At 34.4% G+C, this 26,396-nt stretch overlaps 1 protein-coding gene across 1 annotated transcript; it reads left to right on the top strand.

Annotated features, from left to right (window-relative positions):
- The first annotated feature begins 25 nt into the window (after window positions 1-25).
- Window positions 26-21,253, top strand: LOC121419083 (diphthine--ammonia ligase-like). The gene is made up of 17 exons (XM_041613383.1): window positions 26-141; window positions 4,355-4,446; window positions 5,490-5,674; window positions 6,327-6,400; window positions 7,022-7,140; window positions 8,262-8,323; window positions 8,878-8,969; window positions 9,499-9,592; window positions 10,196-10,352; window positions 11,125-11,268; window positions 12,006-12,135; window positions 13,629-13,833; window positions 15,201-15,446; window positions 16,292-16,424; window positions 17,444-17,539; window positions 18,100-18,264; window positions 20,182-21,253. The coding sequence occupies exons 1-17, from the start codon at window positions 119-121 to the stop codon at window positions 20,319-20,321; spliced, it is 2,157 nt and encodes a 718-aa protein (XP_041469317.1). The 5' UTR covers window positions 26-118; the 3' UTR covers window positions 20,322-21,253.
- Window positions 21,254-26,396: the final 5,143 nt, after the last annotated feature.

Genomic DNA, 26,396 nt, shown 5'->3' with positions numbered 1-26,396 from the left:
GGGCTGTCCGGACCCCGAAATCTCGACTCGATGTGTATACCTACTGCTTCACGTGTTTTAAAGTCTATTTTGCGGGTTAGATATTGTTTGTATATAGTTCAAAAGTGAAAGCGAGACGATGAAGATGGTAGCTTTGGTCAGGTAAATGATACTCTGATTTATTCTCTTCAGATTGATCTAATTAGTTGATATTTCAGCTGGCTGGGGTCTGCTTTCTTATTATAGTATGGCAGTGCATCCTATTGCCGGACACTTATTTCAGTGCTTTAAAAATGACAACTATAGGAAATACAATCAAGAAAAAATTATCACTTGCTATTCCAAATATTCTGAAAATTATGAATATGATGAAATAATTTTATATTTTCCAACCGTTTTCTTTGCACCGCACTTGCCGCATACCCCTTCGCGAAAAACAATTATTTTCTTGCGTGACAAATTACATCATATTTCCGGACGCGCGCCGCGTGCCTGGGTCAAAATATTCTTGATTATAATGATGTAAGAAAGAATTGCATGTGATTTTTTCATGATATATCATATATCATGAGAAAATTCTAAGTTTTTGTTTGCTTTCTTATATCGATTCTGAGCAGATCTTTGTAATAAATTTGTGTTTGCTATAAACTAGTTTTATTTTTTTTTTGCGCGTTCGATATGGCACTTTCCAGTATTAATGATCGTTCATACCCTCAGACATCAAGTTCTGTCGATGCGCTGTCGATCGTCGACGGCTCTCTATGCACGGTAAACCTCGCGCACGGCCGGGGTACCGGGTACCTTGTGACTATAGCCGCGGCCGTCGACGATCTGAGCGATGGAGCGGACGAGATTGAAATTCGGCAAAAAATTAGGTCCGTATTTCCATCAGAAAATAGATCAGTTGGAATCAATTGTTAATGCAAAACTATGTTATATGATATTTTAAGCATTTTCTGTCATTTTAGAGAAAAATAAGGTAAAAGTTTGATTTTTTCGCCTTGTTTTTGCAATCTTGTTCTTTGAATTGATCTGTGAAATTGAACTGCGGAAGTCTTACGGAACGAAATTGATTTCGTACGCAGTAATATGCGCGTCCGGAAATATGATAGTGTCCGGTAATACAATACGTGCCTATACAGTCCCACGTGCTCATTTCCAAGTGTGTCTTGATCTGTTCATGTCCACATGATTATGCACGCGCATTAATACTATTACTAGACAGCAATAACCGTCGTTTCTGGGGATTTATTTAACAATTTCTGACATTTTACTATCATCCCCATTCTCCCACGGTAGTGTGTTAGTGCGAGCCTGCATGTGTAATCATTTCTCCCACTTGGAGTTGGGTGACCGGGTTTATATTTTTTTAAATTCTAAATGACATTAATATGATTAAATATATCATTGATTCTTGAATGAATGCCCACTATTTTTGTTAGACTCTAATCTTTCTTTTGATACTATGCAAATCCAATAAAATATTAAAAATATATGTTACAAATTATTTATTCCTTATTTTTAAAATTCTTCTGCCGGAGATGAGAAAATGACAGCCATATGTTGCTGCCCTCTACGTTCTTATGAGTTGTCCTTAGTTTTATCAAGGGCAGGATTTCCGATTAGAATTTTCGATATCCTGGCGAATCAATGCGAGCGACAAGTTCTGAATGCATGCACGTAGATTACAAGCGCAAAGCAGTGGCACAAATCGCGATATCGACTCGTAAATATGTAAGGATGATTAGCCTGGAGGCTTCTGGGGAGTAAAAATCATCTACTATATGTAGGCTTACTCCCCATGAAGCCTGGCGCTCCTATATATAGGCTTCCACACACCAAGGGAAAAGGCAACTATAAAATGCGCCAAACTGCTAGTTATGTTTAGAATCTGAGGTTAACACTTCTGTACATGGGTAAAAATATCGGTTGGCAACGTTTGGCAAAAAATGGATAGTTATGGTTACAAAATGACGACAAAATGCGATAAAATAATAAAAGTAGAAGAGAGTTTACTTACATTTCATCGCACGCACCACGAACCGTCCTCTCTGCGCACTTCGCGAGGCGCGATAGCGCACTGTATCTTTTCCACGAACCGTCCTCTCTGTTACGATGCTCACTGTTGCGTAAATAATTCACTTAAAAAAAAATAAAGATACGGGATGAAACTTTGGAATCTGCATTGTCGAAAGAAGACGTCGGTAAATAATTTGCTCTCCTTGTAGGTGCACTTATTGCTGGTTTTAGAAAAGCTTTTCTTTAAATGCGTTTTTTGCCAAACTAACTTTCGCATCGAAATGCGCATAGAGGACGGTTCGTGGTGCGTGCAACGATTTGTTGTCATCGCCATCTTTGATCCTTTGTTAATGCAACCTAGTTATGTGACGCGTATAGAGGGCGGCAAAATCATGAGCGTTGTTAGATTAAAAAGTGCTAAAATGTCCTGCTTCAACCACTGAACTGGTTTCAGTTCAGTGGTTGAAGTGTGAACTCAATCGGATATTCCGAGTGACAAAGGTGGGAGAAAAATTGGTTTATTGTAAAAAAATTTTAAAAAAATATAACGAGAAAGAAAAAAAGCTTAATTTCTTACTCTTCACCCGTATTTCACTCTGTGTCCATCCTACGGTTATCCTCAAAATTGGTGATTTTTGGCCAGTATCTTTTTCCTCACACGTATTATTGGCCGATTTAAAAACATCGCATGCAATCTGCATGAATTTGTGAATTGTATTAGCGCCAAATTCAGTGCAACAACCAATGAGCTTTTATTTCCGTGGAAGAGACATGCGAAGCAACGTTTCAGGCCGAGGTAAGCCATTTTGCTCTTTTTTATGTGCTTTTTATAAAATATCTAAAAAATTGAAAATTAAATGCTTTTCACCAGAAAGAGCCCTGGTGAGTAGCGGAATGAGTTTCGGCTAACGTTTTTCTCGTCTTGAAGCGATCGATGTTAACCGACAACTCTAAAATTCATTGCGTAAACACATCCATAGTGCGAGGTAGGAAGGCCTATATAACCTCGCAATACGTGTGAGTGAGACTGATAAATCTGCTGTTTCGGAGCTTGAGGAGTTTGTAAACATTTGCTAAATTTTGTCCACGCCCTGCTTGGACTCCTGCTATTCATTACACAGATGGATGATGTCCATTTGCACTCATAATGGTAGAGCTCCACTGATGCCTTAACTACAGTCAGAACAGTGTCTATGGAGAAAAGGGCATGCTGGCGCAACCTTCTCGATTACTCATTAATTTTGCTTTTTTGACAGGGAAAAAGGACGAAATAATGAAGCTGAATTTATAGTAGATTAAAAATACAACCATCTCTCCCAAAAAATATGCTTGAAAATAGCAAATTTTGATGACAAATAGATCAGGATCAGCCAGGTTTTTGTTTGATCACTCGTTTGCCATCAGCTAATCGACAGCTTAGCGTACATGTACGTATGGACGCGCCAGTGGATTGGCTTGCATGTTCGTACACTCATCTGTACATGTAGCTGTAGCCTTTAAAATTGGCATAGAAAGTTTGCATATATGAGAGTGGTGTCAAATCTGAAACTCTTCCATAAAATAAACCATTACCATGATTACACGATACAGAGTTCAACCCTTCAATGGATGAGCACCAAGATAGTGGAACCAGACCCTTAGGGTTGTCATAATGTTCATACCCTTTTTTCTTCCGACATTCTGCTCCACTCCTCCCTTTCGTTCCACCTCCCCTCTCTCTCTCTCTTTCTCCTCCCCCTCTCTCTTTCCTTTCTTGCATTTCTATTCTATCTCTTCTCTCCTATCCCCTTTCACTGCTAAACACCTACTCTCACAATTTGTAGTTTTACTTGATAAATTTCACATGTGTATTTAAAGTGAATATTCTCAAATATGAGAAACCTAGCTGGTTGTATTAATTTTGATAATGCATGATAAAAAATCCTGTATACATCTATGTAGAGAGGTTTATTTTTAGAAAAAATGTATTAATTTCTTGAGCATTGTGTCACTATGCAATAAACCATTTCCATCCCTAATTTGCACTTGATAATTTTATATAAAACAAGAGGTTGCACTTACATCAAGTATTTACTCCATCATTTTGAAAATGTGATTTATCAATCCATGATTCCAAGTTGTTTTCCATAAAGTAGAAATCAACATCCAACCAGTCTGATGCAAAAGCGTCAAAGCCTGATGACATTGGCCAAGTTGGACATGCTGGATGCTGACTTTCTCTTTTGACATTGAGATTCAAGTCCCCTCTCAATGCCAAGCATTGCTTGGTACCTAGACCTTGGATGCCCAGATCTGATAAATACTCATCGATACTCATCTGATTCTTTTTTTTTTTTTACTTCCTTTTCCAACTCAGTGGAGGCAAGGACAGTTGCTTCAACATGATGCAGTGTGTTGCTGAAGGTCATGACCTGGTTGCTCTGGCTAATCTCTATCCACAAGATGTCGGTGAGTCTCTGATCTCTTCTTTGATAAGGTCCTGTCCCTTTTAAACAGATGAATGAATTAGATAGCTAATTGTAAAAGTTTTAAATGTACTGTAAGAAAAGTCATGTTCATCAGCTTTGCTTTCACTGTAAGTTTTATAATGCCCTGTAATCGTGTCTCCAAACTTGGGATAAAAATAGAAAAGAGTAAAGACCCTGAGAGGGAGATTTGCTCTAAGCAGCTGGAAGTGGTTAAGAGGGTTTAAAAAAAAAAAACTTGTATCATAACTGTATAGGAAAATATCATAAGTTTAAGATTAAAATTAAAAAAATTAATAAGGTTAAGTGGATTAATTAATGAAATATACAGAAATTACTACTAGTCATAATGTTTGTTTAAAACTTGTGATGCTTTAAACATTTGACATTTCCCCCTTTCTTAAAAGAGATAATTGTAAATCTAATGCTCTCCAGGCCACACCCTTTTGGTAATAGTTAAAAGAATATCAACCTTTTGGCTTTTAAAGCATGTGGTAACAGTTATTTCAATAGCCTACTTATATATTTCTTTTATTGCATCAGTATTCTGAACACCTGTTGCAAGTGTGATCATTGATTTTTATTATTCTTCAAAATTTATTGATTATAAATAGTACATTCCAGGCTATGGATGGACTGTAAATATTAAATTGCTCTGTATGGCCCTTTTAACATTCCTTTCTCAACACCTTCCTATATGAAGTAAGATGAAATATTATATAATATTATATGAGACATAACCAACAGTAACAGAATGGAATCCATTTTTTGAAACTTACTCTTCGAGAGACAGATTTGCTTGTGATGTTTTATTTTTCTTAAATTAGTCTACATGATATTTCTTTCTAACTAACATTATGCAGCAGAATTCTGAACCCCTGGTGCAAGTATAATCATTGATATTATTAGTTAAAACTTATTGATGATAGACTGTATTACAGTTTAGTATTGAGCTGTAAATATTACCTATTGCTCTGTATGGCCTTTTTCATATTCCTCTCCCAACACCTTCCTATATACATATAGATGAGTTGGACAGTTACATGTTCCAGACTGTTGGTCACCATGCAATTGACCTCTATTCTCAGGCCATGGGTTTACCCCTCTACCGAACTGCTATTAAGGGAGGGTCTAAAGAACAGGGCAGTGACTACCAACCCACAGAAGGGGATGAGGTGGAGGACCTTTTCTTGCTCCTGAAGAAAATCAAGGCAAGCATTAATAACATGTTAACTCATATATTGATTAAAAAAGCATCTAGAAATTGATTTTCATATTTTTTCAATAATTATATTATATCTGTTATATTTCTGTTTTATTTACCAAAATATATGTCTTAATAGTTATGTAATTTACTCTTTATCAAACTTCTTAATTTGGAATGGTAAATGTCCCTTAAGTAGTTTAAATACGGATAGTACATAGAATCAGAATACTTGGATTTAGTTTTATCCCTGTGATAAAGTCGGTCTATCTAAGATTTCACCAAAATACCTGCTACTAGACTTTGAAGAGGCAATAAAAATCACTAAAATATCTTTGGGACTCAGTCATTCAAATTGTACTTTTGAATTAAATGACAGGCATCCTTTTGCTTGCTTCAGCAAATATCAGAGTAAAGGTAGACAGATAATGACTTTATGAAGCAAATAATCATGGTACGTCCCATGTCTCATGGTATAAAATTTTTGGTGAAGAAAATTTGCTGAAGGGTACATTGTAGCATCGTGCTAGTTTTAAATTTCCTGAAAAGACTGATGCTAGTTTAACCCTTTGAGACTGAGCCTACATGTTGGCCAATATTTTTGGATTGTTTACAATCAACCAGGTAAATGGAATAATATCATCTTACCTGTCTTACAGGATGAGATGCATGTAGAGGGAGTCTCAGTTGGAGCCATTCTGTCAAATTACCAGCGAGTTAGAGTGGAAAATGTGTAAGTCATACTCATTACATCCAACAATTCTGCATTGTATTCAAAGTTGTGCATGGATGAGTAATCTGCATAGAATGTCATATATTTTAGGAGTGTTGTTACGAAGACAGAAAGAACTCTAATCATTTTCAGGTTGCACAGTATAATGTATCTTTTAATTCAACCATTAAGTATAAGCATGAGTTCTTTTGAATCATTGTAGACCATTCTTTTATTTGGAGTGCACTATAACATCTTTTCTCAACCACATAACAGTATTCCGTTTACAGTACACATTTCTTCTAGCTTACTTTACATAGTTTCATTTCTATGGTTTGAATATTTCTTGTATACAGCATATTTGATTTTCATGCACATGAATATGATAATCAATGATGTTTGTGAGTGAAAAATATCAAGTGAGCTTCTAAAAGCACTTCTAAAAATATGATACATTTCTTGTACATCATAAAGTTACACAATCAAACTATATCTTTCCTTTACTTTTCCTTTTTGATCTTTTATTTCTTTGTCTTTCTCTTCTCCTCACTATTCAAATCTTGTCTTGTTCTTCCCCATACCACAATTTCCCTCCTGCACCCCTCCCAGCTGATGATATAAGTATGTGAATTTTTTTTCCAGTTGCCAGCGGCTTGGCCTCATACCACTTGCATATCTTTGGAGACGAGATCAATCTGAACTCCTTCAAGAGATGATACAGGCAAACGTCCATGCCATTATCATTAAAGTAGCTGCATTAGGTAATCATGGTTAAAATATTACCCAAGTCCACTGCCTATTTGAATGAAAATATAAATCAAACTAGTATAAAGCTGACTGTTTCATTAAATTCAAAATTCAAGAAAGATATGATATTTTACCATTTAATTATAATTTTAATTTTAATTAACTTTATTATTTGCGTCTGATTTTGACAAAGTTTTTAGTGTTTTGTCTTTTTTTCTCTCTTTTTATTCATATCAAGTTGAAAAACAATTTGGAGTGGGCCATTATTCTATGATATTCTTCTTGAATAAAGTAAATATCATGAAAAGAAATTTTAGATGTACAAAACATGCTTACCAATCAAGAGAATTTGGAGACAAAAGTGGTGCAAAATTAATGGAAAAGTCTTTCCTTTCCAAGGATTACTGAAATTATTTTTTTTTTTGATCAATCTATCAAAGTTCATGCAAAACCAATTCCAGCCACACAACAGTGCAAACTGTGACCTGGATTCTTCCTTGTTTACAGATGTAGTGTACATTACACAGGAAGGGAGGAGGGGTATGTATGTAAATTACTCCATGCCTGAGAGTAAATATCACTCTTCAATTGACAAGTGGATTGTTGGAAGATGTTATTCTTGTAGATTTCTTGTTAATTTGTTGATGAATAATTTATTGCTTGTATATTACTATCTCTGCCCCCATATATGGTAGTGAGTGGTAAATTTCTGCATTGACTTAATGTACATTTCCCAAAGGTGACCTTCTCTTAGTAATGTAGGACCAATGATATTAGGTTCTTTCCAAGGGACAATCTTTGTGTTTGTGCATTGAATCCAGATTTAGGCTTATAGTGGCGGATACTCATGGATTTGATAGGATAAGAAAGGACCTCTTGCATTTTCTGTATAAACAGAATGTATGCTGGCTTACACAAGCTTTTTCATCTGCCACCTTTCAAGGTAGATTGTGTTATTATAGGAACATATTGAATCAGTCATAAACTCGATTGGATTTTCTGTCTAAATATGAAGAAAAACTCCCCTTTGTTTTGGCTTTAATATTCAAGAGGTTCTTATATAAACATGCTCTCCTCAGTCTTATTGATGAAAGACAAACTTTTAATTTTTTTTTGTTTCTCTCTCTCCTTATAGGTCTTGGAGCTAAGCATCTTGGGAAGACAATATCAGAAATACAACCATACATGGAAATCATGGTAATAATAGACTTTCCCAAGTATTGTATATTTGTCATTCCTGTTCACATAACACGGAAATATTGTAATGTCTTTCTTGACAGGTTACCTATTGAAATTCATATACAGGATGATAGTTTTTTTCAGGGGAAATAAGCTTGTATCACATCGGAAGGAATTTATTTTAAGTTGATGGTTTTGGTTGTTTATGTTTGTAATAAATAATGCTACATGATTCTGAGTGATTCTCTGGAATTTTGGGAGAAGTTTTCAGGTGATTTTCTGGCTCTGTAATCAATTATAAATGTAATTAAATACGTGATTAGATATCTGCCCACCCCCTCCCCCTAAAAAAACCCAACAAACTCCTTTGAATAGGTCTGATGGAAGAATCCAATTTTGCAACTAATTTTTACGGGGCAAAATAACGGTCTGTCTGTGTTTTGTTAAGATATACATACTTTCATTTCTTCACACATGTATGTTTTAATTGGTAATAACCATAAATTTCAAGTGTAAACAAGTGGCGGTTTGATGATTCTAGTGATTTAGTAAGAAACCATTTTATCTTGCAGAAAACAAAATATCACCTGAATGTATGTGGTGAAGGTGGAGAGTATGAAACTTTTACACTGGATTGCCCTCTCTTTACCAAGAAAATAGTCATGTAAGTTTATTTCTAATTTATATTTTTCAAAAAACTTATGTGTTCTTATTGTCTTATTATTTCTAAATTTATATTTTTCAAAAAAACTTATGTGTTCTTATTGTCTTATTATTTCTAGTTCTACTTCATCCTGTTTGTTCCTTACAGATTGAAAAAAAGAGAGAATTTTGACGAAGATATTACAGTCAGGCCTTCACACGCATGTTTAGGGAAAGATTTTCTCTTGTTTTTTTTTTTAGAAAATCGATTTGAAATAAATTGAGTCTTTTCAGAGATCATAGTATTCGGGTAGTTTAGTACTTCTTAAAATGATTTTGGGCCTCTTGAATCATACATTACATATGAGACTATGTATTATCTTTGTAGTTAAAGTTAACCAAATAATAGGATGGTTTTATTCAATACTGTGATGTCAACTGTTTTTCTTTATTTTTATTTACTGCTGCATGTTATTTTTTTTTCTTGCAACATTTTTCTGATGAAACATTTCTGATTTCAAAGATGATATCTTACCTTTTCTATTTTCCAGCGATTCTTTTGATGTAGTAAAGCATGATGATGACGAAGTGTCTCCAGTCTTCTATATTCACTTTGGGAAAATGCATCTTGCAGATAAAGATATAGTAAGTCAAGGAGCAGATCTTTTATTTTAGTAAGGGAGTGGGGCAAAAAGTTTGTTGATTTATTCAGAATATTTTGATAAGCAAAAAAGGAAGGGATGGGGGGGGGGCTTCACTTCCCTCATATTACAATTTGTCTAACTACACATTGAATTAGTACAACAATATGAAATGTTCCCATTTACAAAAGGGGAAGCACAATATACTGCTGTGACCTCTCAATCTGCATGCTGTTCATCTTGTGAATCAATTAATGTTACTTTCAAATAGGATATCAATATCTACATATCAGAGGGGATATTATCAGGAGAGAATGTGGGATGATTTTAGTGTCAAAATTAGCAAATTGTGAAAAATGGATTTACTATTGTTTTATATCTTTAAAAAATTATATGCTATTGATATATTCATGGCTCAGAAATAATGAAGAGGATCCTGTTACATAAAGAGTTGTGTTCAAAAGAAAATAAAAAAAAAGTTGGTTGAAAGTTAGGTTGAATCTGATATTTGGAGTTTTGTTTGGTTGCAACTATTTTTGCAATCGGCCCCAGATACGATTTACAAATGATAAACAATCAATCTCTTCATGAATGGGTCTTCTCCTAGGGATTGGAAGAAAAGAGTTTTTCAGAGAGGATAAAGGATCTAAAGATGAAGAGGGGTAGGAATCTACATAGAGAATTGATGATCAAAGACCTTACACCATCTCCATTAAATAGCACCAAGACTGATCATCTAGATATCATCTGTCCTACAGTTGATAGTGAGTAAACCCATCTTATTTTCCAACATTTTTATAAAATCTTGGAATACTTTTTCCTTTTTTTAAACTATGGGTTAAGTTCAAAGCAACATTTCAAACCAGATGGTACCAAGCATGTGTTGTTAATGTCTTCTGAATCAAACAGAATTCTGTGTCCATAAAAATTCCACAAAAGCTTATTGATGTGCATATCATTTTAGCTCAAATAAAATGTATCTCTGTTATCTTGTGTGTATTATGTAAGTTATACATCAAGGTTCAAATCAATTTCTATTAATTTCTTTGGGATTATTGATTGTTTGACTTTTATATTATGTTATGCAAATTGTATATCAACATGAATTGAATACAAACATCACATGAATGAGTATGTTTCAAAAGAAATCATATCAAATGAAAAGGATTATAGAATTGAGTTGGCCATTGCAATGTAACACATATGTGTGCATTGCCATTGTACATAATGTCCCAATTTGTTATAGTTCTTGAGTTTCCAATTATTAGATTTTGTGGCCCAATTAATACAGATTGTTTGGCCAAAATATTATTATGTACTTGTGCATATCAGTTACTCATCTTCTTCCACAACATTAATTTGAGCCAAATAAACGTTTGCAGTACTCGAGTCACAAATCTAAAGTTTCCTCTTATTGTAATTGATGAAGATATGACTAAGATTAGATGATTTCATTAAGTTTAACTATTCATGACTCATAAACCACTAATTCAACAGGATATGAAATACTGTACAATATTATTATCTCATTTACAGAACTGAAGAGTCGTTTGTCACCCTCTTGCCAGTGCAGTAATCAAGGATTTGTGTGGGTGTGTGGAGTAAGAGCAACTTGTAAAGCAGAATATAGTACTTCATCTATTCTACTTAGCACTCAGGTTGCTATGGAAACACTTAATGGTAAAAGCGCAATTAAAGTGCTAGGCTGCATGTAACAATTTTGAATTATCATGGTTTTAAATTGTGAGAATTTGTATGGCTTCAGCTCATTGCATAATGAGCAAAAAGACATTTTCAGATGGGAGGGGGGGGTTTGATTCTAAATGGTCTTAACAAGTCAGTGAAGTTCTGAATATATAGATTGTTGCCGTATAATTATTAGCAAAGCTTTATTGGTAAGATGTTCTAACATTTGCATGAAAATCAGTGTCCTCAGCTGGAAGTAGAAATAAAGTAAAGTCTGAACATCTTGCTCACTTGCAGCCCACAGTTAAATGGCACCTCTGTTACATCGTAATGTTGTTGATTTAATCTTTATTTCTTCATGTTGAGTCTCTTCATTCTTGCTTGTACTTTGATATGCATGTCCTGATATGTCAAGCAAAAGGTTAGTTACAAAAAAATCACATCTCTCTTTCACAAAAAATCATATAGAAATGAGAAAAATCATCCAAATTGTATTTGAAATATTAAATATAATTTTTCCAATCCAATGTTCATTTTAAAAATCTGTATTGTTTTCATCTCTGTAAAGAAATTATAGATAAACCATTTTGTTCTTAATGTATGTTGGTGTGCTGTCAAATGAAAAAAGGGGCTTTGCAGATTTGTCAATGTTATGTTCTTGAACATATTTTTAAGGATTTAAAACAAATAATATTTGAAGTTTTAGCTTAATTTGATTCCTTAAATTTCAGAACAACTTAACAGCAAAGGGTATTCACTAAAAGATGCTGTGCTAATACACCTGTATGTGAGAAATATGTCAGATTTTGCATCCATCAATTCTGTCTATTGTCAGTACTTCAAACTCAATCCATCAGCAAGGTATGTATAGAAGTGTGTAACATATATATATTTTCAAAGATATCATACATTAGACACATTTTGAATTAACACTTGAATTGATATCAAATGATTTGTTGTGAGTGCACTTGGATGTAACCAGGTAATTATTGTACCTGTCATATGTTACTAATGAAATGTGACCTTAAAAACTCAGCTTTAGTCCCAGCCATTTTCCAAACGTATCTCATGCATGTAATTCCTACAAACTCTCTCAGTTATGTGCAGTCAGACCCTCTAACTTTCCTTGTTGAATCAGTGCATATTCATATAAGTACTTAATTAAAAAAAATTATATTATTAGCATTTTCTTTTAAACAGTATCAGAGAAAAATGAAATAATTTATTCATTTTTAGGAACTCCTATTATAATTCTTGGCATAAGTATTGTTCAAAGAAAATCATGAATTTATGAAAATACCAAATAACAATTATATACTCCAAAAATACTTCAACACTCAAAATTGAATAGTTTGATGCATTTTAGGAGAGTTACTGCCAAAATGCCATTTATGCTTCAGAAATACAATGTTTGCCTTTTCTGACAATAGTTTTCACTTTCAGTACCCATTGATATGAAATGACTTCTTAATCTAGTGTATCCACTATTCACCTAGTTTATACATTACTTTGATGTAATCCCTTGATTGGGTATAGTATATCTGTGGACTGACAGGTATTATCCAACACATACATAGATCCTGACAGCCGATTGGATGAGTACGTGTCACATGACATGCAGAGTAATCAGCTATAGCACGCCAACATTTGACACCCATGCCAGCAGTACAATAGTTGACTAGTGCACGCTCATGCAAGGGGAGCCAGCAATGCAATAGATCACAAACATACGTACCATGATCTGTGCCCCTACTGCATGTATCCGCATGCCTTGTGCTTCAGGTATAAAATCAGCATAATAAAAGGCTAAAGAGAGGCCCGAGCAGATCTAAGTAGATCTAGTCCTATTCCTCTATGTTGGTTATTTGGTCTTCATTGGCTATGCCATCAAATCAAATGTAGTATAAAAAAAATATTCAATGTTTTGTCATTTGTGCAACCATTCAAATATTACATTCAGTGAAAGTTGAAGCACTCTATGCTTCATGTTGTTGAATAGACTCTTTAAACTTGCATGCTCATATGATATTCAGTACAATCGCACTCATAAACATTCAATGTTTGTATAATATTTTATAAAAACCAATTCTATGGTTTGAAAAATTGACTTATGGTTTTGTTTGGTTCCTTGTTGAAAAGGGTAATATTGAAACAAAAAGTTTGTATAATTGAATTCTGGTGTAGAATTTGGGAGTTAAAAAGGCCATGGCAAATATTTTTACAGTGGTATCTAGAGAAATGACAATGCCCTCTTCAACTGTGTTATTCAAAACAAAATATTCTTTATGTTGTAAAACAATTAGATGTTACAGCATCAAGAGTTTCCTTTTCCCTTTCCTTGTTTTTCTTCACAGGGTATGTGTTCAGGCTGACTTACCAGAAGGTATAGCATTACAGCTAGACTGTTTAGCCCATCACACCCCCACCTCTGCCCAAGGGTCAGGCGAGGGAGGGGTTGACATAGAGAGGGACCCCGCCCATTATAGGACCACCATGCATGTTCAGGGTTACTCACATTGGGCACCTGCCAATGTAGGACCTTACAGTCAGGCTGTACAGGTATGATCATAATGTTTGTTTAGTGTTAGTGTAAACTGCGTCTTGAAGAATATTTATATAATCTTGACTGGCCTTGAGGGGAATATTAAATATGTTGCTCGCAACAGAATGATATTGGCTGGAGTCTTTAAACAATTGCAATATGGTTCTTTTAAGGGCAATATATTTGTCATTTCCTGAAAGAAGAGTCAGTCAGTAATATTATTATTACCTACAGCTGTTTAATGTGTAATTAAAGTCATTATTAGGAACAATTCATATGCCTGTGTACTTATCACTACTTCTAATGTCAAGTTATTCACGAATTTGGCGAGGTAATCCTTGCTGACCAATTGTGATGTAAATTGTTATCGTGCATCACGCATGGCACGCACATACACTTAACGTGTAAAACTCTTGCACTTAGGTTTGATCAGCTGGGAATGTGTATGCACTGGCCGGGCCGCACGCTATCTGCAATGCGTTGGTTCACAAACTGGTTCCAACCAGATTTCGATAAAATACTGAAATTAACTATCAAAATCAGCCCCTACTGCGCAAGCGCACTAACAGAATTATGGCCAATGTTGCCCTCTGTTTCTGTACAGTATTCCTATGGGCAAAGCCCGGAGAGGGCAACATGGCAAATGTTTACCCCATTGGTCTCAGATTGAAAGTAGCGAGTGAAATATGACATTTATTTATCTGCTAAATTGCCTTGTATAGGTAATAATAATCCATATACCATTCTAGTGCTAACATGATATATGAGAGGTTATATCATGGTAGAATAATGACAAAAATTATGTGTTCAAGCTTATGGGTTAATGCCCTTCTTGCTCGAACAGATTAGACTGATGAAGTGTTAAAACAAGAAGGGCATTAGTTATGTGTAAGAGCATTTCCTTTAAAATCCTTCTTGCTCTAAACAAATGACACACATTTATTTCAGAGTGAAGAGTCTGATGACTGACAAACTTAATGAGTAGCTGGAATAAGTAAAATTGATTCTAAAATGATCTGAACTTATTGAGTTACAGTAAAGCAGCCCCAGCTCCCAAAGAAACTAAAAAATGACAAAGACTACAAATTAAATACCGTTTTGAATGTGAAATAATAATTTTATATCAACAAGTGCAATGGGTTAAATTTAAATTCAATACATTTAAAGGTAAAATATGACAAGAAATATGACAAGAAAAACAATCGAGGAACTATTCAACCTTGAAATGGAGATCTTTAACTTGGTAATTCTGATTCATAAAAGACAGGTTTCAGCTTGTCATTTTCAATGACCTGTTAACATCTATTCACCTGTTGCAAGCATTATGATTAATTATGATTAATTATTAGTGATTATGATTTATTATTATATTTATCATTCTCAGATAGGTAGCCTTGTATTCTGCGCTGGAATGATACCTCTCTGCCCTAGCAACATGACCCTTATAGAGGGGGGCATTAATGCTGAGTCCACAATCTCCCTGCGTAGCTTGACCAGAGTTTTAGCTGCTATGCATCCTGGGATGGGATTGAATCATGTTGTCATGGCAACCTGCTATGTCAACAAGTCAGGGTTAGAGATGACAGCAAGGAGACACTGGGACCAGGCACTCAATGAAGAGAAGCACAAGGTATGTTCCAGATGATGTTTAATAAAGCTGTTCATAAGATACACACTGTTACAACTGGTAATCTGTTCTTGGGTGCTGAATCAGATTCAAAATCATTTGGATTCCTGTCAGCTCAGCTTGAAAATTGGATAGTACATTAAATCTCTTGTTTTTAACATGCATCAAAGAAAATAAAAAGTTTCGTTTAGCAAAAAAATAGTCACCAGTTGTATGTAAGTCATGCATAATTTTTGAACAGCTCATGAAACACCAGCCAGGTCATGATCTTAAAGGCATGGTCACACCGGCCGAGCGTTGTTGAAGCAGTCATGGAGTGCTCAAAATTGGGGAAAAAAATCGAAAACAAAAAAACAACAATCGAAATCGAACATGGTAAACGGTAGCGAGCGGTGATGATTTTTTTCTCTCTGCTCCACGACAGCTCCAACAATGCTCGGCCGGTGTGACCATGCCTTTAGGGATTTATTGTTAACAAACAATAATTTAGGTTTTTTTCAGTAATTTATTAAAAAAAAGTTAAATTGCTTTGAGATCATTTTCTTTTGGTCAGAATGTCTTGAAAAAGGTATCTGGTATGACAGTAATAAGAATTATATTCAATGAAAAACAAAAAGAAAATTAGATATGTGACATCATGAAATCTGAACATATTTTTTTCATATGTATAGAGCTGTTTCCCCCAAATAAACAAATAGATTACATTGAATAATTTCATTGTTTTTCTTAATAAAAATAAAGTCATTGAGCAATAATGCAAGAAATATTTTCATTGATGCAATGTCTCTTAACAATCATTGGTAATTACATTTCAGTACAACCATATTTTTATCATTTGTGTGTTGAAGTTAGAAGAGGGTGATGCCGATACATATCCCAGCACTCCTTGCCTGATGAATTATGTGATCGTTCCTCGCTTACCCAAGGGAGTATGTGTGGAGTGGCATGTAGTTGCAGATACCAACAAACATTCATGGCAGTGTAAGTTGATTTATCAATATTTCACGTACCAAGAATGTTAATGTGTGATGGGTATTGAATGCATCACATGTTAAATTTTACTTTTACCTATCAAACTTTCATTCTTTGTCTACGTTTTATCAGTCTTTGAAGTTAACAGAACCTTGATTCAAAGATTCACTACAAGTATTTTTATATTTTGGGTATACATGAAATAGGATTGTGTTGCACTGTGTTTTTTATCTTAAATAAAATAATTATTGCAACTACAGAATTACTCACAGGTGTACTTAAATAAGCATAAAGAAGCTTGTTTGCAAAAAAGAGAATGAGTGATAAGAATGCATGGAGAAAATATTGTGTTTTGTTTTATCCCATTCATTCTCCAACAAAGTTAATGGTAAGAGTCATCAAGGGTTACACAGGGTGCTACATAACTTTTTAGAAGCACTTGCCCAGTCGGGTAAGTAAATTTTCAAATAGTTGGAATATACTTGCCCCAAGATCTATTTCACTTGCCCGAAAAAATCCTTCAAATAAAGTTTTACCTCTTCAAAAGAAAGTTTTTTGGTTTTATAAACCATTGACCTTTTTCTCTCTGACATGAACTGATCTATCTGCCATGACCAAAATATCATATTATATCGACCCTTATTTTGGTCATTCTACTGTGAGAATTTTGCTTGCCCAATTCGGGCAAGTAGTTTTGGTCTTTACTTCAAAACACTTGCCCGACTCTAACTTTTACTTGCCCCGGGCAATCGGGCAAGTGCTTATGTATAATGTAGCGCCCTGGCTTACATGTAATCAATAACGTATAGGTGGTATCACACTAGACAGCAAATGTTTGCCAAAATAGATTGTGAATTATAATATTTTACAAGGTGTTTGTAAAACAGACGCAGTGATTCTTAACCAATGGGGCACACCATTCTGCTACTTAGACTTGGTAAGAAATATTTTATTCAGATTTGGTGTATGATTTAAATAATGTTGTGTCAGAAAGATGAAAAAATGGTCTGTCTTTTGTAATCCTTTAGATGAAAAGAGTAATACTGTTGATAGTGGTATTTCTGTGGGAATAGAGACAACATGGTGTAATCAGTCTGGAGCAATGGCCGTCATGGCAACAGTAGGTAAGTTATGATCAAAAATATAATTCCACTTTTGGTAATTATCACAAAATGATCTCTCACAGAATCCAACAAAGTAAAAAAATATTTGCTTTATACATGTGCCCTACTTTGTGGAATGGTCTTCATGAAGACATAAAAAAGGAATACTGCAACCCAACATCTTTAACATTGAGGGCAAGTTTTGTGTTCCCCAAAACCCATCTTTTAGACATGAATTTTATGAATTTCAATTGGGTAAGAATCTAACAAAGTATCCCTTCTATTTTATTTCATAAGACACTTTGTAACTTTTGTACGCAAGAGTAGATATTTCACTTTTCAGGTAGCATTATTATTTACCGGTACTTTTTTTTTTCACACTAGATGTTTATCAAAATCTTATTGATATGCCTCATTTTATGCTTTTGATAAAACCTACTTAATGTCAAAGTGTATTTCATCTTAATATGTTGGAAGTTTGTTTATTCTGGCCTAGACCGGTCAGTTAGGTAAATTTGCCTTTAATTTCTGGCAAACATTATAGATTTACTTCTTTTTTACTTATATTTAAAAAATTTTAGATCCCCAAGGTTCTAGAAAAGAGCTACATCTCCAGACCATAGTTCAGAGACTCTGTTCATCCATCGCTGGTGTTTTAAAAGATCACAGCAAGGAATTTAATGATGTCCTTTCTTTCAAAGTATTTCATAACCAGTCATTGATTCCACAGATACAACTCAATACTGGTTAGTCTGTTCAATTGATACACATCATGCACATACTTTTTAAGACAGTAAGCCACTGTCAATTCACCAGCACAAGACTTAAAGCTAAATGATAGTAGTTGCAGTAAAATACAAATTTTGTGAGAAAGTCTGTAAAACCAAAGATAAGTATGACTATTTCATCGTGGATCTAGATCAGGTACACAGAGCTGCCAAGTAGTACGATTTTTCCGTATTTCATACGGAAATCAATTTAAAATACGGCAGTACGCTTTTTCATGATAAAATACGGGAAAAAACAAATTAAAGAAGAAAAGGTATTCCGTGTGTTGCTGCCCTCTACGTTCAATGAGTTATGCTTTCATCAAGGCTTTCCGATTAGAATTTTCAATATCCTGGCGAATCAATGCGGGTGGCGAATCAATGCGGGTGACAAGTTCCGAGCGCACGCACGTATTTTACAAGCGCAAAGCAGCGGCTCAAATCGCGATATTTTGCGACTGGTAAATACGTCTGTAAGGATGATGACGTCATCCAAGATGGCAACTTACGTTGATCGACGGAAGGATCGAAGATGACGATGTTTCGATCATTATTTGAAACGAATTAGCCGTAACTGCGGTCTAAGGTACGATATTTCTGAATTTCATACATTTTTCCGTAAATATGGATGGAATTTCTTTTTCATAATGTGACATTTTATGATTTTATGTGCAAAAAAACGATCGGAAAAAAACCAGGTTTCCGTCGAATGTTAGATCTAACGTTACTGCTAATACGTTGTCTGTACGTACGGGCCTCCAAATTCTTCAGTCTATGTATTGGTGAGTCAGCCAACGCAGTTCAGCGGAACAACCAAAATCTAGACTGAAGCTTTCGGTCTCGTGTGCGACGATGTGGGGCGCAAAATAATGTAAGAAGTGATCGAACTTTGCCATTATGCATGCATGGTAAAAATACGGATTTTTTTGGTCAAAATACTGATTTGGGGGGATAAGAATACTGAAAATGCAAAATACAACTTGGCAGCTCTGGGTACAGTTACATAAACTGAACTTTGTGAAATCATAAAATCTAAGCTGAAATACGATCACACTGAAGATCGGCAACACAGAAAGGCACACGTGGGACAGTGTATTATTATTGCTGGAATAAAGACCCGACGGAAGTGACTGAATCCGCGCTTATTTTCTCAGCAATTACACAATTTCTTCCAGAATCCTTTGGCACATATTTTTTCTTCATACAAACACTTGGGTGGTCATTATATTAGATTCTGTAAAAAGTAATTTTGAGATCCTTACCAGAACTGGAATTTATCTTTAGACTATTAAACTATGTGTGTATTAGGTGACTGAATTCTTACCCAGGATGTAATATTTTGGCAATATAGTCTTGTATTAAATATCTGTGCCTTGCAATGAATATTTTTCCTCTCTTCAATACAACCTTCATATTTTCATACCACAATATTTACCAAGAAACATAATATTTTCAGTTTGCTTCCAAGCATTCTTGTTTTTCAATAAAGATTGTATATCCATCATAATTTATTCATCTAAGATTAATGATATATTTGGAATTTTTTTATGAAAGGGTATGTGTCTCAAGCGTCAAAATGCCATAATAGGCCTATGACAGGGGTCACAGTACGAGAACACAGAGATATGTCCCCTTCAATAAGGGAATCTACAATGGTGCATTATGCACAAAGCTATAGCAAAGTGCATTTCTTGCATAAACTTGTTAGTACACAATATAAGCTTCATTGCTACAAACATCTCAAATTTACTCCTATATGTTCTATCAATCAGTTTAACAATATGAATTTATAGAAGATGATTTAATGTGAACTCTTTCTTACATGATTTTAAATAAAAAAAAATAATATGAATTTCACATTGTCCATGCTTTTCTCCATTTTAATTTTGTGTACAGTACTTCAGAGTGAACTACAGGTCATCTGCGAGAGCACATTGCATTTTACAAGTATACCAGTGGCATCTTTACCCTATCCAAATCTTCTTTGTGCCTGTATATGGGTACAAGGTGTACCAAGAGTGGATGATTATGACTAATTTGATTATCAATGAATTTTAAGTGGAGTTTGTTCTCATTTATTTTAATTATCAATTGTAACATACATTATGTACCAGCAACATCTCTATTGTGATCTAGTATTTATATACTTTTAGAATGATACAGGGCATTGTTCTAACAATGGACATTGATAATAAAGTAGTGACCTCTCTATCCCTCATTTTCAGTTCAAATACATGTTCTAACAATGGACAGTGATTAATTATTTTGATTCTTAGTAGTTAGACCAAGAATATTAGCAACCTCTCTACTCTTGCATTTCATTCTATGTACATGGTTACACGGCATCCCAACAAATAATGATCATTTTATATTCATTGTTATTATTTGATAATTTATTATTTTAAGTCACAATCATCTATGCTAGTGACATCTTTATCTCTATCATTCTTTTCGCTCATACACTAGTACAAACAATGGACAATTTTTTTTTCTTCTTGATTAAGTATACCAGTGATCTTTTGCCATTATGAATCAATTTCAAATATATATTCTTCCTATTTCGTTCCTGACTGCATTTGAATCTACCTCTACTAAAATAAAAAGAAATATTAACAAAATAAATTACTGTAATGTGAGCTAATGGATCCTGTACTCACACATTATCAGTTTCAGGATTCTTGCACCTTCCCATTAGATAATGCTGTGCATTGTCACTACTTGTATCCAACAAACATGAACATATAACAAAGTTTTGAAATAGTTATGGGCTGTGACTTATTATGTCAAGATAGTACATTTACATTTTGAAGAAGAAACAATCTACGTGTATGCCAAATTTTAATTATTCCTTTTTATAATTCTTTATTTTTAATGCCTTTACTTTGTATATTATGAATGAGGTATCATAATTCAATATCAAATATTGATGTTGATTTATACTCGCATTAAATATGATTATATAAAAGTAGAGATTGAATCAGTCTTGCTGTTATTAATTTCTCCACCAATCCCTATGTATATTACATATCTTGTTGCAAATTGAGATTCAAGATTATGTGCTTCAAAGAGGCAGATACTTGAAGCTTTCAGATAGAAATTTGCATAAAATGAGCACCCTAGCAGAAATGGTCCACATATTCGATAAAATATGTGTTGTATTATCGAAAGCAAAGAGAGAAAATGACAGGATGAGAAAGAGATAAAAGGATTGAGAGAGAGAGGGAGGGAGGAGAGAGAGAGGGAGTGAATGGTTAGAGGGGAGGGATATTTGGCTAAATATAATAACATAGTAGTTGCTTGCAGAGATTGCTTCCTCCACAAGCACATCATGTGAATTTCAAGTACATTTGAATCACACAGAACAAGTGCTTTAATCAGTATTAATCATTTGGTTATAAGACATTATTTGCTTACAACATAAGTTATGATGTTCAGGTTTTTCGCTCAGAAAGTCCTGCTTTATTTGCCCGAGAGAGCATGGGAAATATAGGATGAATTGGTTAAAAATTCATAAAAGAATTATTATAATTTGACTTTTGAATTAATCTCTTTTTGACTTTGAATTAATCTCACACCTATCTATAAAGCATTATGAGCAAAGTTCAACTGTTAAAAAGCAGAGGTAGGTTTTCCACACTTGCCATTTGAAAATGAAACCTGTCTGATTTTGTTTGCACCATCTTGTCTGCTATCATTAAAAACAAAAGGCAAATGCTTGCTCAAAGTAAGCAAACACCTGAGAAAATGTAAATGCTTTTCTCTATGGAACCGAGCATTCGCTTCAGTTAATCTTTTGATTTTGTTGAGTTAGCATTTTCTTTTGATTTGAACAATAGCAATCACATGGTGGATATCCAATCATATATGACACGCGAGTGCTTATTTCAAACTATGAAACAAGACTTGAGTTTCCATTGACTGTAGCTATTGTCATCTAGGGAAAAGGGTAAAATGGATAATATACTATGATTCTATCAAAAAGCTTGAAAGGAAAATTGATGTTTTTATATATATATATATATATATATATATATATATATATATATTGTAAGAAATGGATGAAGAGAACAATGGTAGGCGTAGCTTAAATCAAGGTTCCCCAGAGCTATCTACCCTTTGGAAAAATTGGTGATGCCGAAAAAATGTCTCTGCCGGGAATCGAACCCGGGCCCCCAGCTTTGAACGCCGGTGCCTTAACCACTAGACCACAGAGACGGTTAGTAGCTAGGGCGAGCCCGATCTGATTGACCGTCAGATAGACAGATTTTCGACACTATACCAATTATATATTCCTTTGTCGGGTGAAGGTGAGTTTTGAACAATGACAAGCCGCCATGCCTCAGCTGGATCAAAGCTATTGCTTCGATACAGTACACATATGGGAGAAGAAATACAAATGTGTAAAGTTATACATGTACAACAGCTTTTGGCAACTCTTTTTTATTTAAATATTGTAAGAAATGGATGAAGAGAACAATGGTAGGCGTAGCTTAGCTTCATCCATTTCTTTTGATTTGAACAATAGCAATCACATGGTGGATATCCAATCATATATGATCATACAATGGTAGGCGTAGCTTAGCTTCATCCATTTCTTACAATATTTAAATAAAAAAGAGTTGCCAAAAGCTGTTGTACATGTATAACTTTACACATTTGTATTTCTTCTCCCATATGTGTACTGTATCGAAGCAATAGCTTTGATCCAGCTGAGGCATGGCGGCTTGTCATTGTTCAAAACTCACCTTCACCCGACAAAGGAATATATAATTGGTATAGTGTCGAAAATCTGTCTATCTGACGGTCAATCGGATCGGGCTCGCCCTAGCTACTAACCGTCTCTGTGGTCTAGTGGTTAAGGCACCGGCGTTCAAAGCTGGGGGCCCGGGTTCGATTCCCGGCAGAGACATTTTTTCGGCATCACCAATTTTTCCAAAGGGTAGATAGCTCTTGGGAACCTTGATTTAAGCTACGCCTACCATTGTTCTCTTCATCCATTTCTTACAATATTTAAATAAAAAAGAGTTGCCAAAAGCTGTTGTACATGTATAACTTTACACATTTATATATATATATATATATATATATATATATACACACACATGTATGTATATATAAATTTGGCCAATCAAACCATGACAGTTTAGAATTTTCCTCCTTTTTATGTACCAGTATTACATTTTACCATAATAAGTGACAATTTTATGCTCTCTATCCCTAAAATTTGACCAGGCAAAAAATTCAATTTATTCAGAACTTTTAACTTTTTAAAATACTTTTTACTGTATTAATGTACCTGGGGCCGTAATCTGAACATTGTCTTTTCTCCATATTTTATCTCTTCTCAGAGATATGACAAAATCTGTATTCTGGTGGATGTCATAACTTTTGTCACAAAGTCATAAATTGTGTCTCTTCTCTTTAGCGTGCACCAAAAATATGCGGCTTTAAACACGCATAATGCTTTTATACAAGCAAAAGATATGACAAAAGTTATGACATGGGGTAGCAGTCATAAATTTTGTCATATCTTTTAGTACCAAATTAGCATATAACAATATTATTTAGATTAGATTGTGGTATTAGTTTCACTCATCATCCATGACAATTTTCAAAATTATTTTTTCATGCTACAATTAGTTAGGCCCTACATATCAATTCCTCCTTTTTTTCTCTGTTTTCCTTCTTTTTTTATTTGTCTAAAATCCTTCGCAGCTCCATGTCTCTTTCTAATTAAGTACATCAATATACGTGTAGTTGTGCGATGCCAACAACTGTCGTGGGGATACTCCCTACCTGCCACGGGCCTTCCTATTGGCTAGAAGGGCTCCCACTGGGAATTAACGATAATTTTGATTGGTTTGCTTCCAAAAAGATGGGCAGGAACTTTTGAGAGATATGACGGAAGACAATGTTCAGAATACTGATTTGTGACAATCATAGCGGTGTCACATCTCATAGAGAAATGACAAAATTTATGACAAAAATCATGACAGTGTTACAGAATACCACCCCTGGTAATCATCTAAAAGATATTACCTAAGCTAAAAAAGTATATTGATTAGTCAGGGAAATCTTAAATTGTTAAATTGAATTTAATGAGTATGCACTCATGCAAAGGTAATGCTCAGAATAAAGTGATATTATTTGAAAGAAAATTACAACTAAGTAAACTTTAAACAATGGGTTGTCGTTCAACATGAGGGCCAGAAAGACCCCCCCCCCATGAACTTATCACAGCAAGGACTGGATCTATTGGAGGGGAAGTTCATATAAAGTAAATAAAAAATACAATCAGAAAAATGGGAGGAAATATTTGTGAAATTGAATAGAATATCTGTAAATGAATTTGTACGTGAGTATCTTCTCCATATATAGAGTACCAAAGTGATGTCACAAAAAACTTTTTTTTGCATTTCAGAGTTTTTTTATACCATATTTTGGTAGTGCATGATGAACTCTATATGGGGTTCACTTTTTGAGCACCACTGTATGACGATAGACCAATGGACCCGCCTAGCCCCTTCAGTAGACTTATTACTAGATCCACAACAAAGGAACTACCGCAAGTCTGAATTGTTCTGGTAATAAGACCATCTTGTGATATAGTATCAAAGAAAATCTTCCTTATCTGATCATGAAAATTTATAAAAAGTAAAATCATCAAATGAAAGTGACCCAGAAACAAGTGGATTTGGATAAAAATGGATAAATCAGACAAGTAAAATGCTAAAGCTTTTATCAACATTGCATGTAAAATATGAGATTTTGACAGTTTGACTTTTTAAAAGTTTAGCTGCTTTCCACAAAACAGCAATATGCACGGAACAGGCAGTATGCAACTAAACTAACCAGTTAGACACCCACTCAATCTTTTGTTGTATTGTATATGAAATTTGACATATCATTTTTATTTCTTTACAGGGAACAACGTGGCTCACTCCTCTGTAAACATGTAAAATTGCCATTTAAATGATGAAATATCAGTGTAACTGTAAGACATGTTTGATTTTTCTCTATTCATTTAGATTCATGGTATGGTCACAAATACCTTTACCAACACCGTATGGACGATTTTTATAAATTGCAATAAAATGGTATGGAATCATTTTTGTACAATGCTTGTAAAGGTAGCATATATTGTAATAGGTGGGCTTGACTTATAATCACTTACCCCAAATATTGTTGAATTAATGCCCTCTATTTTGAAGATCAGTTCAAACCAGAGATGTAGACCTATTTGGCAATGCTCAAAGCAGCATGTAGTTGAACTACATGTATTTTTTTTCAATGTAGTATTCTACAATGTTCATAAAGGTATTTGTGACCATAGCTTATATTGTGTGAAGGCGGGCTTGACTTTTAATCACCTACTGCAAATATCGTTAAATGAATGCCCTTCATTTTGAAGATCAGTTCAGTTGTAGACGTATTTAGCAATTCTCAAAGCAGAATGTAGTTGAACTATATGTATCCTTGTCAATGTAGTATTCTAGTCAAACAGTCATCAATGTAGCATGGTAAAGCCTTCATGTAGCTACAACCAGAGTATCCCAATATGAAAGATCTGGGGGCCATTTCATAAAGCTGTTCGTAAGTTAAGAGTGACTTTAAGAATGACTGGTGATCCTTTCTTATGCGCTTAACCATCGCCAATGAATATACCATTTACCACAAGAAAGGATCACCAGTCGTTCTTAAAGTTGCTCTTATCTTACGAACAGCTTTGTGTAACACCCACCTGGGGCCTTTTTCATAAAGAGATACAACTACTTTAACTGCCATTATAGCAACTACCATGGTAGGACATTAAAAGCTTCCATGGAAGTTACAATAATAGAAATCTAATTTCTTCATGAAAGTAGCCACTGAACTCAAATTCATGTCCACTATTATGTAATGTATCTGTATTCATGTTCAAATTGACACCAGGGCCTTCTATGGAAATCCACCAGTGTCATAATTTTTTCTATGAAAAATTTGCACAATGTCCTTTTTATGAAAAGAGAAGCACAGTGAATTTTCAAGAAAACAATGAATGCATAAATATACATCACAGCTAGAAAATATTTTGAAAAAAACATGCATAATAGATGTTGACGTTGCTGGCC

The sequence above is a fragment of the Lytechinus variegatus genome, chromosome 7, assembly GCF_018143015.1.
Source record: "Lytechinus variegatus isolate NC3 chromosome 7, Lvar_3.0, whole genome shotgun sequence".
NCBI lineage: Eukaryota > Metazoa > Echinodermata > Echinoidea > Temnopleuroida > Toxopneustidae > Lytechinus > Lytechinus variegatus.
Note: the sequence above shows the minus strand (reverse complement) of the source record. Positions and strands in the feature narration are given on the sequence as shown.